At 37.3% G+C, this 16096-nt stretch overlaps 1 protein-coding gene across 4 annotated transcripts in view; it reads left to right on the top strand.

Annotated features, from left to right (window-relative positions):
* Nucleotides 1–276: 276 nt before the first annotated feature.
* The window catches only part of LOC131797738 (glucose-6-phosphate isomerase-like), a 38232-nt gene continuing 22412 nt past the window's right edge, over nt 277–16096 (top strand). Inside the window, exons 1-23 of one of the 4 annotated variants that reach the window (XM_059115415.2) lie at nt 277–292; nt 1260–1422; nt 2081–2171; nt 2302–2370; nt 2777–2845; nt 3139–3189; nt 3429–3453; nt 4089–4147; nt 4768–4914; nt 5667–5738; nt 6006–6050; nt 6911–6964; nt 7317–7377; nt 7889–7932; nt 8516–8551; nt 8790–8873; nt 8999–9031; nt 9423–9552; nt 9848–9924; nt 10011–10139; nt 10733–10808; nt 11115–11181; nt 11408–12029. In XM_059115415.2, the coding sequence (XP_058971398.1) occupies nt 292; nt 1260–1422; nt 2081–2171; nt 2302–2370; nt 2777–2845; nt 3139–3189; nt 3429–3453; nt 4089–4147; nt 4768–4914; nt 5667–5738; nt 6006–6050; nt 6911–6964; nt 7317–7377; nt 7889–7932; nt 8516–8551; nt 8790–8873; nt 8999–9031; nt 9423–9552; nt 9848–9924; nt 10011–10139; nt 10733–10808; nt 11115–11181; nt 11408–11534 (1710 nt within the window). In that variant the 5' untranslated portion in view covers nt 277–291 and the 3' untranslated portion in view covers nt 11535–12029. Of the gene's footprint in view, nt 293–1008; nt 1118–1180; nt 1423–2080; nt 2172–2301; nt 2371–2776; nt 2846–3138; nt 3190–3428; nt 3454–4088; nt 4148–4767; nt 4915–5666; nt 5739–6005; nt 6051–6910; nt 6965–7316; nt 7378–7888; nt 7933–8515; nt 8552–8789; nt 8874–8998; nt 9032–9422; nt 9553–9847; nt 9925–10010; nt 10140–10732; nt 10809–11114; nt 11182–11407; nt 12031–16096 lie in introns of those variants that run through there. The other 3 variants (XM_066164134.1, XM_066164137.1, XM_066164135.1) reach the window with 3 other exon arrangements.

Here is a 16096-nt window from a genome sequence, read left to right as displayed (position 1 = left end):
CAACTTCAATCCTGCCTTTTATCTTAATTATTGGTTGGTAGCGTAGGCGTTTCACCATTAATTACGTAAACGTCTAAGGATTTTATAAGTTTTGACGACTGGACCAAAGAAAAGTACAAACATTACGACGAAAAAACGTTTTGTATAGGAGATAACAGCAAACTTTGATGTCTGTAGTTTCTATTCGTCGCAGATCCAGTTCCAGTACATCACTATCACGATGGAACCAATCGTAAAAGTTGAACTCGGCTTCAGACTGCTGCATGTGTAGCTTCAGCATATCCGTTCCCGAGTACGATGGCTGTTCCAATTGATTTTCGAGCTTGCAAGGGAAGGGATTAAAAAAAGGCGAATAAATGACTCTTGTTTCTAAAAAAAAAAAGGGCGCCTCACTTGTTGACCCTCCCAAACTAAGCTAGACTTTTCTGTTACTCTTTTATCGCACGTTTGCTGTGTAGCCTACTAGCAGGGAAGTGTATTTCTGTTGTTTAGATTCCCTCGATTCGATATCTCTTTATTTCATTTTCTGTTCTATTTCTGATAATTTTTTCAGGGCTCTAAAATCAAACCAGTAGAAAAAAAAAAAATAAGCCAACAACAACAACAACAACAGATGGCCATTACGTATGCGATCATAAAGTTATCGACAAGTTTCGCGGTATATTCTGAATTTCTCCAACCTTGTTTAAACCTGTTGCTGAGGCCTTTACTCGGATTGCTCTAACAATTATTGTAATAGGATTCTCTGCACGAAGATATTTTATTTTCATACTCTATACAGAAAGTTTTTGGCACGTCACCATTTTTCCCCAGTTTCTCGGGATTTATTTTCTAAGGGTCTTATACTAGGAGTGTCTGGTAGTTTTCTCTTGATTTACGAAGTTCACGGCAAAGTAGAAATTGTATCCCTCTTTGTTAAAGAACAGGTAGTAGACGGTCTTCCCCTCTAAACAGCTCTCACCCTCCCCTCCCGTGGAAAAACTAGTTTGAAAAAACAAAACCACCTTACCAATTTTATTTTTCATGGAGAGCGGTTGGTTTAATGCTCATACTAAAGCAGTGGTCACCCGCTCTGAACGTGAGGTAAGAAGTGGTGGTTCAAAGTTTCCAAAGGTTGGTACGTGTGCGTTTGTTACAAGGGACATTACACTACTGTTACATGATTGAAGTTTCGGCTACTGCGCCTGATAACTCAGTGCTTATATTGGCCCTTTTCAAGAACAATCTCGTGATTACGCATTTCTTTTGAAATTCTGCAGTGATATTGATGAGCAGAGCTCCCAAAGTTGCCAAGATAGACATGGCTACCTCTCTGAAAGAGTGTCCCGAGTTCAGTGCGTTGCAATCACACTATGAAGCTGTCTCCAATCTCCATATGCGAAGCCTTTTTGAGAAGGATCCCGGGAGATTTGATAAATTCAGGTAACATTCCTTCAATATCGAGCTGTTGTTTGTTACATTTTGTTTAGATTGGCCTCGATATAAATTAACCGTAGCCGTGCAGAGGTCTGCGTTCCTGGAATGTTTTTTGTTACTTGCGTGATTCAAAGTTCGAATCAGCTATAATAAAAGTCAGTTCAATAAAATATCTTTTAAAATATGCGTGACTCCACTAAGAGATCACTGAGTTTGCATGTGTAATAGATCGACATTTTAGCTTTCATTTGCTTCTAACTAAGTACAAATTCTTGACCAAAGATTCTGAAACAATGACTGTCATCGCTGATTTGACATAATGATGTCGATAGGACAATTTAGAATAAAGATATTCAAACTAGTTTAACTTGCGTGCTGCTTCATTCCTCTGTGTCCTAGGGTATAATGTATGCAGATGTATAAATTAATGGAGCAAAAGAAATTCAGCTGAGGAAGACAGTCGTTTCTTCCTCAGTTGCTTACAGAAGTATTTGATGAGCCTGTGTGCATATAAATGGGCAAAACTGAAACCCCACCCATGCCCCCTGCTCCCTATCACAGGAGTGAGACTGATAGAGCTTGAGTCTGTGATGTTTGCATACAAAACCAAACCTGTTCTCTGAAGTTTTTTCAATTTTGTCACTTTTCCTTTGGGCTATTTCAGCGTGCAACTTGACACTCAAGATGGTACCCTGTTGGTTGACTATTCCAAAAATATTATCACTGAGGAGACCATGAAACTTCTTATGAATCTGGTATGTTAATGGAATGGCTATAAAGATATCAGGTTTTTATTCTTTTCTGTGAAAGAATGGGCTTTGAAGAAATCATCAGTAGTTTTTTTAAATTGAAAAAGTTACAAGGGTGTAATTTTTCTTGCTACAGGCAAAAGCTAGAGGAATAGAAAGTGCACGTGAGAAGATGTTTTCTGGAGAAAAAATTAATTTTACTGAGGTATGTTTTAAATGATATTTGACTTTATAAAAGAGATATATTTCAAGGTGGCAAAAGGTAATTGAACAATCTTTCCCTGAGTATTCTTTTGTATCCATTTGTACCTCGGGCCACAGATGTTGGAAGGGGAGATATAGTTGTCCTCATGATAAATCTCTATCCAATGAATAAAGGGATACATTTTGTTAACAGTTATCTGCTGGGTAGTGATTTATCTGTTGCATAGCATCATGCACTGTTTGAACTGGGTCTTGGCTGGAAAAGTCTCTCAGAATAAACTGGCCACAGCTTGGTTCTAATCCTCTTCCTTCAGAACCCAGTTAGCTAAGTTGTAAGCCACTGCCCCTCCAATGTGTGTCACTAAACTGAGCATTGACTAAAATTAATATGTTTTTTTTTTTTTCAGAACCGAGCAGTTCTCCATATAGCTCTTAGAAACCGTTCCAATAAACCAATTACTGTGGATGGAAAGAATGTAAGTTTGCTTGTAGCAGACAAACAGTGTAAAATCTACAATACTACAGCTAATTTCTTCAAATTGAGAGAATGGTTATGAATTAAACAGGTGTAACTTGGAGAAGTTTTGAATTATACACATTATATTTAATTTTGCAACTGTTATAGTGTTTTTTTATGCAAGTGTCCAAATATATAAAGGATGTATGTAGCTCAATTAAGGGGGGTAGTAGGAATTTAATCTGGTCACGCAAGCTCTTCCTTGACTCCATAAATTTCATTTTACTCCTATTATTATTTTTTTTTAAATAGGTAATGGATGATGTGAATGCAGTTCTTAACCAGATGAGGAGCTTCACTGAGGTAGGCTTGAGTTAACAACAGCTAAATTAGACTTCTATACTTAATTAGACTTCTATACTTAAAGTTCATGATTTGTTGTTAATTAAAATTCATTTTTATGTTTGATTTATAGTTTTAATTTATTGTAAATATGCACTTTTATCATAAAGAACTTCTGTTATTAATCAAAATCACTAATTAGTAACTATTTTTTTGCACAATCTGTTATAACTTCTTAAAGTAGAATTTTGGTTTTGCAGGCTGTAAGGAATGGCACTTGGAAAGGTAAATGAAAACATTTTTTCAGTCAATCATTATAATAAAATATTTAAAGATATTAACCAATAAATTAGTATTTTTGTAATGACAGAATGAAAGTTATTTTGATGAGGATCTACAAGACATGAGTATATTTTGATCTCCAAAGAAAAGGGACTGATGCAAATAAAACTGATTTGAAATATAAAAGATGGAAAAAAACTGTAAATTTACTTACATGCATTTGAGATGCTGTGATTAATTTCACCTTTTAACCTAAAGAGTGACTAGCATCTAAATTCTCCCTACAATATCATCCCTGAATCAAATATTAAGGTCATGAGAATAAGGGAAATGATCACCAAATTGAAGAAGCTCTTGATTGTTAAACAAATTCTCCATGTGACAGCACCTTAAAAAATTTGTAGAGAACAGTATGGACTGAGATAAAGCATACTGATGTTGGGGATTAAAGGATTAATACTTTTTTGTTTCTTCTTTTCTCTAGTGAGATTTTTTGATTATTTAAGCATATCTAAGTACAGCTCTTCTCCTCTAAGATTTGAGATATTTGTGTTTTATGATAGACAGTTTCAATTTAGTGTTGCCTCCATTTTCTTAATATTTATTTTTAAGAAAGTCTTCATTTCCTTTCTTTTAAGGTCATACTGGAAAAACAATAACAGATGTTGTGAATATTGGAATTGGAGGATCAGACCTGGTAAACATGCAATTTTTGTTCATAAAAGGCAATGCTATACATAATATATAGTATTCACAATTGTGATATAGAAAAGTTTTCACAAAAATAGAGTAAAGGTGTTCTACAAAAAATAATTATAGCAGTTTACTGTGTTTCAAGTAATAAAGTAATATTTGCTGTAAGCTAGACAAAAACAAACAGTCAAATAGTTTACTGTGTAGTTGATAATTAAATCAACAATTAACATGTAAGTATTATTAATAAAACTTAAAAAATACAGGGCTGGTATAGACAAATAGGTATCTTTTATCAATTAATAAAAAAAGGTGTAGCAGGTTTTCTCTAACTAGTTTTACATGGGAAAGTAGCCAGATTAATTTAAATATGGAATAATTATTCAGGAATGTGTTAAAAGGGGTTCACCTTTGGTTGATAATATGAATTTTTGATAAATAACGTATTAAGTTAAGTTTCAATGTTGTTCATTTACGATTACATAGGGTTGATTATATTGAAGTTATTGATATGTACCTTTTTGTTATTAGAGTTGCAAATTTTTATAGCGTTGAGCTCTATGTGGATGGAACATACAGATACCTATTCTCTATAGATACTAGGTTATTTTAATTTGTCTGTAGGGACCACTGATGGTGACTGAAGCCTTGAAACCTTATGGCAAAAAAGGGCTCAGTGTCCATTTTGTCTCCAATATTGATGGAACCCACCTGGCCAAGACTGTGGCAACTCTGAATCCAGAAACTACATTGTTCATTGTAGCATCAAAGGTATATGCAACTGAAACTCAATATTTTATTTGTCCAAATTTTATGACCTTTTATATTTAGTCATGGTTTATTATCAGTTAAAAAATGAAAAGCATAATTTTCTTTGTCACATATTAGCTAGTCTTTTAAGATCTATGTCTAACCATCAAGCTTGGCATCCACTGGGTACACTTTGTTTTGTTCAAATTTACTTTGCTCTAGGGTTTTGTCCATTTCCTGTACCTTCATTTGATAGGTCTTAATTAAGCTTTGACTGTCTCTCCTTCACTACCGGCAAAATTTCATTAACAGAATGGTAAGGTTTGTCTCAGACAAACTTTGAAATAGCACTACTCTAATTTATTATAATTACTTTGTTTTACTGGGAGTTGAACAAGGGGTTGAGATACTGAGAAGTTGGTTGATAACTCTTAACATCTTCCAAAGAAATTGATTTCCAGTTGTAGCCTCAGTCTATTTGATTAACCCTTTGGCTGGTTAGAGTGACTAGCATTAAATTTCTCCTTACATTATCCAGTAACAGAGGGAACTATTGCCAATTAAAGAAGCTCTTGACTGTTAAACAAATTCTCCTTGTCAGTACCTCAGGAAAAGTATAGAGAACAGTGTGGAGAATTTCAATACTGATGTCAGGGTGTAAAGGGTTTACTCCTGCAGCCACCTTATTGTGGATATCATTGAGTTTCTTTTCGAGTTATTCACATACAGCTACTGTAAGTCAGAAGTTAAGAATGGTAATTTTTTTTCTACAGACATTCACCACCATAGAGACCATTACAAATGCAAAATCAGCAAGGGACTGGTTGCTGAAAGAGTTGAAGGATGTATGTTTGCCCTGCCCTTTTATAAAATTAATTAGATTTCTATTTATATCCACCTATGATTAATACTTGAGAGCAGCACAGATGTTGTTTAGCCTCTATACTGGCATCTGGAAGTCAATATTTGGTTCTATGTAATTTTTGTCGATGACATCAAAGTGTAATCAAAAAGTAGGTTTTTCTTATTAAAATTTTTAAGAACAGCCTATACTTATTGTTTGATCAGGTCATGTGGGTGTTAATGACTTTGTACTTTCCATCTGTTGATAGAATTCAGCGGTAGCGAAGCATTTCATCGCTCTTTCTACAAATGAGGTATGGATGAATAAATTTTGGTGCCTATTTAGTTAATTCTCATTACATTTTGAGATTTAGCATAGGCAGCAAAAGACATATTTTCATATTCAAGTAATTATTACCCCAAGGGGGTATTTACCTTTAATCATAGCTGGCAGAGTAAACTTACTGTTCAATTCTTAATTTGTATCAATTATTTGGTAAAACTGTTGGAAAAAGACTAATTCGTTAACATGAACTAGTTGCCCAGCAATTCTTCTCTAATTAATTATAAAGATCATGATAATGCCCTTAGTTTTGCATGCAATTTCTACACCTCAGTATCTATAAAAATATAATCTTTTGAGAGCACATTCCCCTCTAATAGTGGTTTTAATTTTAGTGAGAAAAGGAGAGTAAACGATCCTTAACTCCTTGATTGGGATTCTCATTCAGAGCAATCCAGTGTAGATTATCCAACTCCCTCCCCCTTGGAAATTGAATGTTAAGTCTAAGAATGTAAGCTGTTTCCTCATCCCAGTCTCTCTAGCTTGATTACCCTGATGGGGAACTGGGTTGAAGAGATAGGTTACATTTTTGAGTTGCTGAAGGTGGGCCTAACATCATAGCAAAAGCACATTTCTAACCATTCCCTTCCCAAGATCCAAATATTAATTATCTGCAGAATGTTTGGGCTAGATTTCTTATTATTTAGCCCTGAAAATTTTTTTTTTTTTCATAACCTCTCCTTTTAATAATGTAAGGAAAAATTCCTTGTTGGTCACTCCTGGGATTGAATGAGCTCGGAAAGTGATGCAGCAATAACTCTCCCTAGAATTTTGCCTGTCTTGTTCAAACTTGAGATTAGGGCCTAGATTATTAGCCCTTTTTTTCCACAGGTGGAAGTCACTAAATTTGGAATAGACAAGAAAAACATGTTTGCATTTTGGGATGTAAGTACAACTTTTATATGTATGTATTTAACCCTTGAACTCCCAAGATCTGATTGTTAATTCTCCCTGCTAACTGCTACACATTTTCTTGTAAATTGATTTTGAGAATTTGGTGTTCAATCTAGGTTATATCTTGAACCTGATAGGTTTTAGTATTCTTATTTTCTGTTTGCTAGATAATGCATGGATACTCTAGGGAAAAGTTACATGTTGTGGGAGTTAAAGAGTTAAAAACTTTGATTATCTTCCTTGGAAAGAGGTTGGGTGGTTGAAGGTTTTAGAAAACAGGAGACATGACTATTTCCTAATAATTAAGTGATCTATATTTCACTTTCATTTGTTTCCTTTTCAGTGGGTTGGAGGACGATATTCTCTTTGGTCTGCCATTGGAATGTCAATCGCTGTTTACATTGGTATAAATCTGACTTCAGTGAATCATTATTATTTTTGATCCATAAGTGAATTGATCAATCCATTAGTCAATTGATCCATCATTATTAATTCAGGTGGTCAATCAGTCTGTTGGTCAGTGACAGTCAGTCAGTCAGTCATATTAGGTGGTCAGTCAATTTGCCAGTTAGCTGCTCAATCAAGCATTTAATCAGTTAATATCAAGCAATCCACTATATCAACCAAGAAATGATTAAATAAACAATAATTAAAATTAATTGTTTGTTCAGTTAGTTGGTTGTTCAGTTAGTTGGTTGTTCAGTTAGTTGGTTGGTCAGTGGGCTGGTCATGAACTGTCAGTCAGTCAATCAATTATATGCCATTAGTCAGTCAGTTTAGTTTCATACTTTCTCTGCAATAAATTCTTGCTTCATTTATATTACTGTATACCTATTCAAGCCTTATTATTTTAAACAACAAAAGTGGATGTCTTTCAGCATGAGTAGTGATAGCTTTTTTATTTGTTTGTGGTAGGAATGGATAACTTTGAAGCCCTTCTTGCTGGGGCTCATGCTATGGTTAGTACAATTAGGTGGTCAGAATGAACTCTTTTGTTCCTAAGATCTGATTTTTAGTTTTCCCCTCCTGTAGCTACACATTTGCTTGTAAATTTGTTAGTAGAATGTGGTATTAAATCAAAATAACAACCTCTACCTGATGAGTTTAAGCATTATCACTACCTGTTTGTTGGATAATATATGGATGTTGTAAGGAGAAATTACATGTTAATCACTCCTGGGAGTTAAAGGCTTAAGCAAGGAGCTAAAGAACTAATCAAACATAAAAGACAAGAGTGAGAGAAGAAATTTAAAAAATAGCCTGCAGAGCAGGTGTGATTTCGGTGAGCGAGTGCTCAATATTTTCTAGGTGAAAATCATACCTACCATCTTTAATTTTTACTGCAGAAGCAGAAGGCTGGGGAGAAAATTAAAGAAATTTGTACTAAGGGGGTGAGCAATTGTCAAAAGGAAGGAGAGGGGAGGGGTGGGTCAATAGAAATCAAAACAAAAATAAACTTTTTACACCACTATTACTGACCACTACTTTATGAAAAAATGCCTAATAATATTTGATCTATTACACTACAATGTTTTTTTGTAGGATAATCACTTTTGTTCCACTCCTTTGGAGAAAAATGTAAGTATCCAATTTAAAGCACAGAATTATTTTTGGAGTTTCAAATTTACATTTATCTGGTGCAGTGATTGTGGCTCAAGGGGGGGATGGCATTTATGATACTAGAGGGGATGGAAGAATATGTGAACTTATCAGGTAGTATTACATATTATTGAAAAATTCTCATGATATTATTGTTTATGTTATTTGCCCTCATCTGAGCTATTACATTTTGGATTTTTTATCGTTTTGGAAACAGATTCCAGTAATCCTGGGAATGTTAGGAGTTTGGTACAACAACTTCTTTGGTGCTCAGACACATGGCCTTTTTCCATATGATCAGGTGAGCACCTGCTACCACTAAACTTCCCGTTTTCGTTTAAACTTCTTTACCTGTATACCCTGAAATAGTCTTAAATAACAGATTCACGTTAATTATCCTCAACGCTGCTTTGTTTGGGTTTTCAGTACATGCACCGTTTTGCAGCCTATTTTCAGCAGGTAAGAGGGAATGATAAACCAGTGTGTTTTCTCTTTAAGTATCTGGAGCAATCCGAAATTGTTTTACTCTAGTTTCGCTTAACTTAGTAATTTGTTTAAAAAACGCGCACCACCCTTTCATGAAAAAATGCCAAACAAAGTCAGTTGTGATCTGTTCTTCACTTATGTTTTCCCTCGTCTATGACCATCCTTGTGTCTTTATTTTGAGTTATTCTCATACTTTAGGCTTCATACAAATATATACCTTTGATCTGATTGTCTGATAAGTTTACTTTAAATTTGGTTTAAGGGTACTTGGGAAAAAATAGCCCTAGCTTTCTTTTTTTTGAGCCGGTTTCTTTCCAAACACTTTGAAGAAGACAGGCATCTATTTTGATTTTTTTTTTATCAGGGTGACATGGAATCCAATGGAAAGTATGTCACACGTAGTGGTGCGCATGTCAACTACTCCACCGGACCCATTGTATGGGGAGAGCCTGGGACTAACGGGCAACACGCATTTTATCAGCTTATCCATCAAGGTAAATTACACCATGTTGCGTATTTGGATAATGTTATTCAAGAGACGTAATGATGTATTTTATGCCTACCACGGTACTGTAAGGTTGGCGAGGTCAGGTCTGGGTTGTGTTCATGATTGTGGGTGAGACACTTTACTTCCATGCTGTCTTTCCACGAATTTGTTGTTGTTTTTTGTTTGTTCGTTTTTATTTTTTTGAGTTCGTAGAATAATATTTTGTGGTTTCTCACACGTCAAATGTACTTATGATACGCGTGATTTTTTCGCTCTCAAATTTTGTTCGCTTTCCTCTGTAGGAACAAAGATTATTCCAGCAGATTTCTTGGCTCCTGTTGAGACTCAGAATCCTATAAGTGGTGGATTGCATCACAAGGTACGATTGTTCATATGGCGGTTATCTTAAGCAAAAGACGCGCAATATCTTCGCTGTCTTGTAAACCGTTGTCTATTCTGTTACAGATTCTTTTGGCCAATTTTCTGGCTCAACCAGAAGCTCTAATGAAAGGGAAGACAAGCGACGAGGCTCGTGCTGAGTTGGAGAAGAGTGGAAAGTCTGGAGATACATTGGAGAAGATTTTACCCCACAAGGTACATCACATAGTATTATGCCTCTCAAGCACACGTTGTGTAACGAAAAGGGTGGGGTCTGCAAATTGTGTCCCTTTTTCTATCTCTACATCAGCCAGTTTTCCGCTTTCCCCTGGGATTGCAAAAATTACCAATTGAGTGAGTCTGAAACGTGCAGCCAACCGCGGTCTTGTAGCCTTAAAATTTTACACCATAATATCAGCGTGCATATTCTCCATGCTATTCTCTATACATTTCCCAAGGTGTTGACAAGGAGAATTTGTTTAACAATCAAGAGCTGATTCAGTTAATGATCATTTCTTTCATTCTCATGACCTTAATGTGTGATTCAGGTGTGATATTGTTAAGGGAAATTAGAAGCTAGTCACTTTTAGGGGTCAGAGGGTTTAAAAAAGAATTACTAGGACGCCTTCATGATCAGGGGATTAGATAGAACTCTCTCCTTCTTTTTTTTTTTTTTTTTTTTTTTTTTACTCTATTCAGTGTAATTTCTTAATTGCCGAATGTTTTGATTGAACAATTTTAACAGATCTCGATTCTCAATTATTGTTTCCACCCGAAATAAACTATTCACGTCTCTGTTTGCATTACAGGTGTTTATGGGTAACAAACCCACTAATTCCATTCTGTTCCAAAAACTGACTCCATTTATTCTTGGTGCCTTGCTTGGTGAGTTATATGTTCCAGTAGTGATTTGCTCGTATAGTTTAAGTTATCTTTTCCATGAGATGCATGGTTTAAATATCATGTGATTGTGAGAGCTATTTTCCGTCTATACTTTCAAAGTGACCGAGTGCGAGTAAGACACGCGGCAGTGATCAGACACACGAAACTTGTGGCTCTCACGGGCCAGCCTAAATTTCTTACTTTACGTCCTGCGAAAATTTGTTAAGTGAATTAATGAAAGACAGTAACGTGCTTTTAAAATGAAGTAAGCGAATACTGACTCGATTTCTTACTTCTCTTTTTCTACAGCCATGTATGAACACAAGATATTTTGTCAGGGAGTAGTCTGGGATATAAACTCCTTTGACCAGTGGGGGTAGGTAGCTTACTTGTCTTTGTACTGGGCGAGCAAGCGAATTAATACAAACGCGACAATTATACGCGAGGAAATAAGCAGAAATTGGTGTCTGTAGTTTATGCTTCATCGGTATCCAGAAAAACTCCCGTGTAAGGAATAGCAAATAGGAAAGTTCTCCTCAATGTGACATGACACGTTTAGTGAACGGTAAGGAGAATAAATAATTGAATTTTTTTTCTTACAGAGTTGAATTAGGCAAACAGCTTGCTAAAGCAATTCAGCCGGAGTTGGAGGGCCCTGAACCAGTGACGTCACACGATTCTTCAACAAATGGGCTTATTAACTACATAAAAAAACACTCCACCAAGTAATGCTGGCTTGGAAGGAATGTCAACAAGGGCTCAATTGTTTGTATTTAAGTTGCAGTTAGCGATGGAGAATGTCATGCATGAAATTTTTATGAACCTGCAAAGTAAATAACGTGAATCTTAAAATAATTGCTCAAAGCACTGCAGTAGCTATCTCAATGGTGTAGTCGCTGGACCACGCGTCTCACTTCGTCCACTTTGTTTGCATGTTCAATTCAGTTTTAGCGCGAGTTTTGAGTGGTGCCTCGAGGCTTCTGGTAGATCACAAGGGACAAGACACAGGAACTTCTCAGCAAGTTTCAACATATTCATTGATAGATTATGAGTGGACACTATAGTTGACGTGTAAACTAGGCAAGTTATATAATTTTGGCGAAGCCGTTGAAGCCTACAAGGTGTGGAAAGTTGCAACGTATAAGTTGTAAAATAAAAAAAAATGAGACTCTAAAGTTTCGTAAAGTACTTAAAGTTGTTATTTCTGTTAGACCGCAAATAAAACTACAGTCATTCATGTCAAAGCCTTTTAAGTAAAACGTTGTTAGCAAGAACTTTTTGAAGTTCTTGCTAACAACGTTTTACCCTGCCTAGACTGACTAAAGGAACATGAAAAGCGATTTTATTATTCCTATTCTTAAAATGTTCTGAAGATGTTTTAGTTTTTGACGAACTTAGCTTCGGGAAAACACTCTAATCTATATTTGAATTAAAACGTAAATGCCCTTTCATAGCATTTAACTTTTGCGAGGTGTGCCACAATCTTAGGAGGACGTCGCTTAGTAGAGCTGACTGGTCAACTCCACGGTTCGTAACAAAGCACTCCCTGAAACTGTCGTTAATATAGAAAATTGAGGCGGGAGGTGACAACTCACAACTCCATAAACTATTTAGGTAAATTGGAGTACACTTAAAATCTTCGAAATTAAGTCAATGTCAAAAAAACAGAGTGGTTACTTCACACAATAGAACCATATATTGAGGGAATTTACTCTGGTATCCGAAAGGAATATGTCTGAAATCATTACTTTCTCTAACACTGTTTCACGCACAGTCAATCACAATCAACAGGATTAGCATAATGACTGCTAGACACGGCCTTTTGTGCTCTCCACTTTTGATCTATTTTCTCATCTCGAGCTCTACGTTATGCAGACAGACTGAGCTTAACACCTATGGGAACATTGTAGGACGTCGTGGACCGGAGTTTTCTTTAGGCTTTGCGCAGTATATTCAAGAAAGAAGTGTTATTTCGATCTACTCTTCGCTTACCAGACATGCTTTTGGAGGTTTTTGCAGTTCAGATGAGTTATGGATTAGCTTCGCCCGTGGAAATCTGCCTTGTGAACGGCCATCCTTTGTAAGGGTTCAAAATACCACTCCTGAGCCTTTTGTTTCTCTTTGGCGGTGCGGTCGCTCAACGTGCCGGTTCACTGATCCGCGGCTAAAATATTTTAAACAAAGAATTTCATATTATCCTAACTCTTGTGCTGGTTTTAACTTTATGAAACTGTGTATTTCACTAAGTGGCGACATCCATCCATTACCAGGTCCAGATACCATTAGCAGTAGGATTGCTGTTATTCATGGGAATCGACAGACTCGTCGCATCCCTGACTCAGTTGACGTGAGCGCAAATTGTAATAGAATACAATTGACAAAGAATGCACAATCAACGGTGCATAAAAACCAAAACAAGCTCTTGGAAATAGCCCATCTTAACGCAGAGCTTCTCAAATGTAGACAATACTTCACTGAAACGAAGGTATCCAGTTACCTCGCCACCAAGCAGACTCGCCACCAGCGAACTCGCCACCAAGGAACGATCTCGCCACCAACGTACTCGCCACCAAGCGAAGTCTTCTCGCAACCAACCACCAATAGAGAGATTAGTCGAGGAGAGTAGGATGTTCGGCTGATAAGTTTGTTCGCTTGTCTGTACTCAAACTTTATAAACGTATGTTGTCGAAAGCACGTTCGAAACCGATAAGTTTGTTCGCTTGTCTGTACTCAAACTTTATAAACGTATGTTGTCGATAGCACGTTCAAAACTGAAGAAAAGCGGAGTTGTTATTTTGCCGCGGGGAAACTGGGTAATATAATTCGACCGAATATTGAATAAGTTCCCTTGACAACATCACAGACGTCGAATTTTGCATACAGATAAGTAAACAAACTCGTGAGTCGATTCGTTCGAACTTATAACATCACAGACGTCGAAATTTTCATACAAATAAGCAAACAAACTCAGGAGTCGATTGGTTCGAACTGTTAACTCTCCTTGGGAAACAACTGTAGTTGCCTTAGGAAAGCTTCAGTCCATCGACGCTTACAATTTCTCGCACCGACTTGACAATTTCTCGCATCTAGTTTTAATACAACTGCTATCGAGTTTCATTTCATCACTTATTTCTTCCCATGAAGTTTTATTTTCTCTCAAGTAAGTTTTTATTCCTCGCATCGAGTTTTGCAATTTCTCCTCGCTTACGTGCAAAAGAGAAACACGATACGTTTCGATGTCAATGAGTTAGGAACGGAACACATCTAACACGTCGCTAAAGGTCATAATTTAAATACAGACAAGCGCACAAACGTATCGGCCGATTTGAATTGTGCTCGTTCGAACATCCTACTCTCCTCGACTACTTTATTCTAGTTTATCTCTTTATTGGTGGTTGGTGGCGAGAAGACTTCGCTTGGTGGCGAGTACGTTGGTGGCGAGATCGTTCCTTGGTGGCGAGTTCGCTGGTGGCGAGTCTTCCTGGTGGCGAGGTAACCGGTAACCGAAACGAAGGAGTTAGCCTTGGAACGTGATTTTGATATTTTAACCATCTCGGAGACCTGGTTTAACTCTTCCGTGACCAACAGTGTTGTCGAAATCCCGGGATACAAGGTCTTTAGACTTGATCGCCTTGGAAAAGCAGGTGCCGGTGAATGTGCTTACGTAAAATCTACTCTGAAGGTAAAAGTCCTGAAGGATCTCACGGAAATATCCGAATCCGGCTTACACCAGTTGTGGATTCAAGTTCAAAATAAGAAGCTTCGTTCATTGCTGGTTTGTATTGTTTACAGACCCCCGGAAATTGGAACTGCATGCCTAGAGAATGAACTGCTCCCAAAGTACATCGAAGCATTATCACGATACAAGGACATTATGCTAACAGGCGACTTAAACTGTGACCTTCTTTCAAACAATCCGAGGGGAGAAGCATTGCTGTCGTTTTGTGCAACTGTAAATGCGACACAGCTTATAGACAAGCCAACTCGCGTGACTGAGAACTCACGCTCCTTATTGGATGTCATCTTGGTCTCTGACCCTGTCCTTGTCAAGTCGAGCGGTGTTCTTGAAATAACTATAAGTGATCATTTTCTGGTTCATGCTGTTATTAACTTAAGATCACCCAAGCAAGCCCCAACCTACATCGTCACACGTAGTTTTCGGAATTATAAAACCGATCAGTTTGCAAATGACATCGCGCACATCCCATGGGATACTATGAACCTGATAGACGAATCCGTTGATAACAGACTCGATGCATTTAATGACTTGCTGTTGGCGTGTCTGGACGACCATGCTCCGGTTAAAACAGTGAAAATACGACATAAACCAAACCCATTCATCACGGAGGACATGAGGGATTTGATGAAGGCGAGAGACCACCTTCACAAAAGAGCGAGAAGGACTGGGACGAGGGAAGATTGGGAGGCTTTTAAGGAGCTGCGAAATAGAGTTAAATTTGTTTTACGGAAGGCGGAACGAGAGCACGACAATCATCAAATCTGTGAAAATAAGAACAACAGTGGGGCAATGTGGAAAACTATTCGCAGTGCCCTCCCAAATAAATCAGGCCGCCCAAGCTTTACCAAGGACACAGATGCACTCGCTAATGAATTCAATCGCTTCTTTATATCTGTGGGACAGAAGGCCGCCGATGACTCTGCGGAGCTCGCTCGCCTTCACGGCCTACCAATTACTCCTGTTTATCTCGGTTCAACTCATTGTGATGAACTGTTTGACTTCAAAGCAATAACCAGTGAAGATGTGCGAAAAGTGATTATGGCTATGCCTTCTAATAAAGCTCCAGGCTATGACAGAATTCCAGTGTTTGTGATCAAGGACTGCATTGATAAACTCTTCTTTTAGCAACTCTGTTTTCCCTAAGGCCTGGAAGAAGTCGGAAGTAGTGCCACATCTTAAAGATGGTGATCACGAGTAACAATCGCCCTATTTCATTATTGCCTGTACTTTCTAAAGTGACCGAAAAGATCGCCCTGAATCAGTTCACTGATTATTTGACTCAACAAGGCAACCTCACCTGTCATCAAAGCGGAAACCGTAAACACCATTCTACTGAAACACTGAGTTTGCTTGTCACCGGTCATATATATAAAGCGATGGATAAAAAGAAGATCACGGCTATGGTCCTAATTGACTTGAGCAAGGCTTTTGACAGCATATGTCATAGAACTCTCCTCACCAAGCTGAAAGGGCTCGGTGCGTCAAATGAAGCGTCGAAGTGGTTTGAGAGCTATCTTACAAACCGAATGCAGTCAACACGACACGGTACATC

The sequence above is a fragment of the Pocillopora verrucosa genome, chromosome 3, assembly GCF_036669915.1.
Source record: "Pocillopora verrucosa isolate sample1 chromosome 3, ASM3666991v2, whole genome shotgun sequence".
NCBI lineage: Eukaryota > Metazoa > Cnidaria > Anthozoa > Scleractinia > Pocilloporidae > Pocillopora > Pocillopora verrucosa.
Note: the sequence above shows the minus strand (reverse complement) of the source record. Positions and strands in the feature narration are given on the sequence as shown.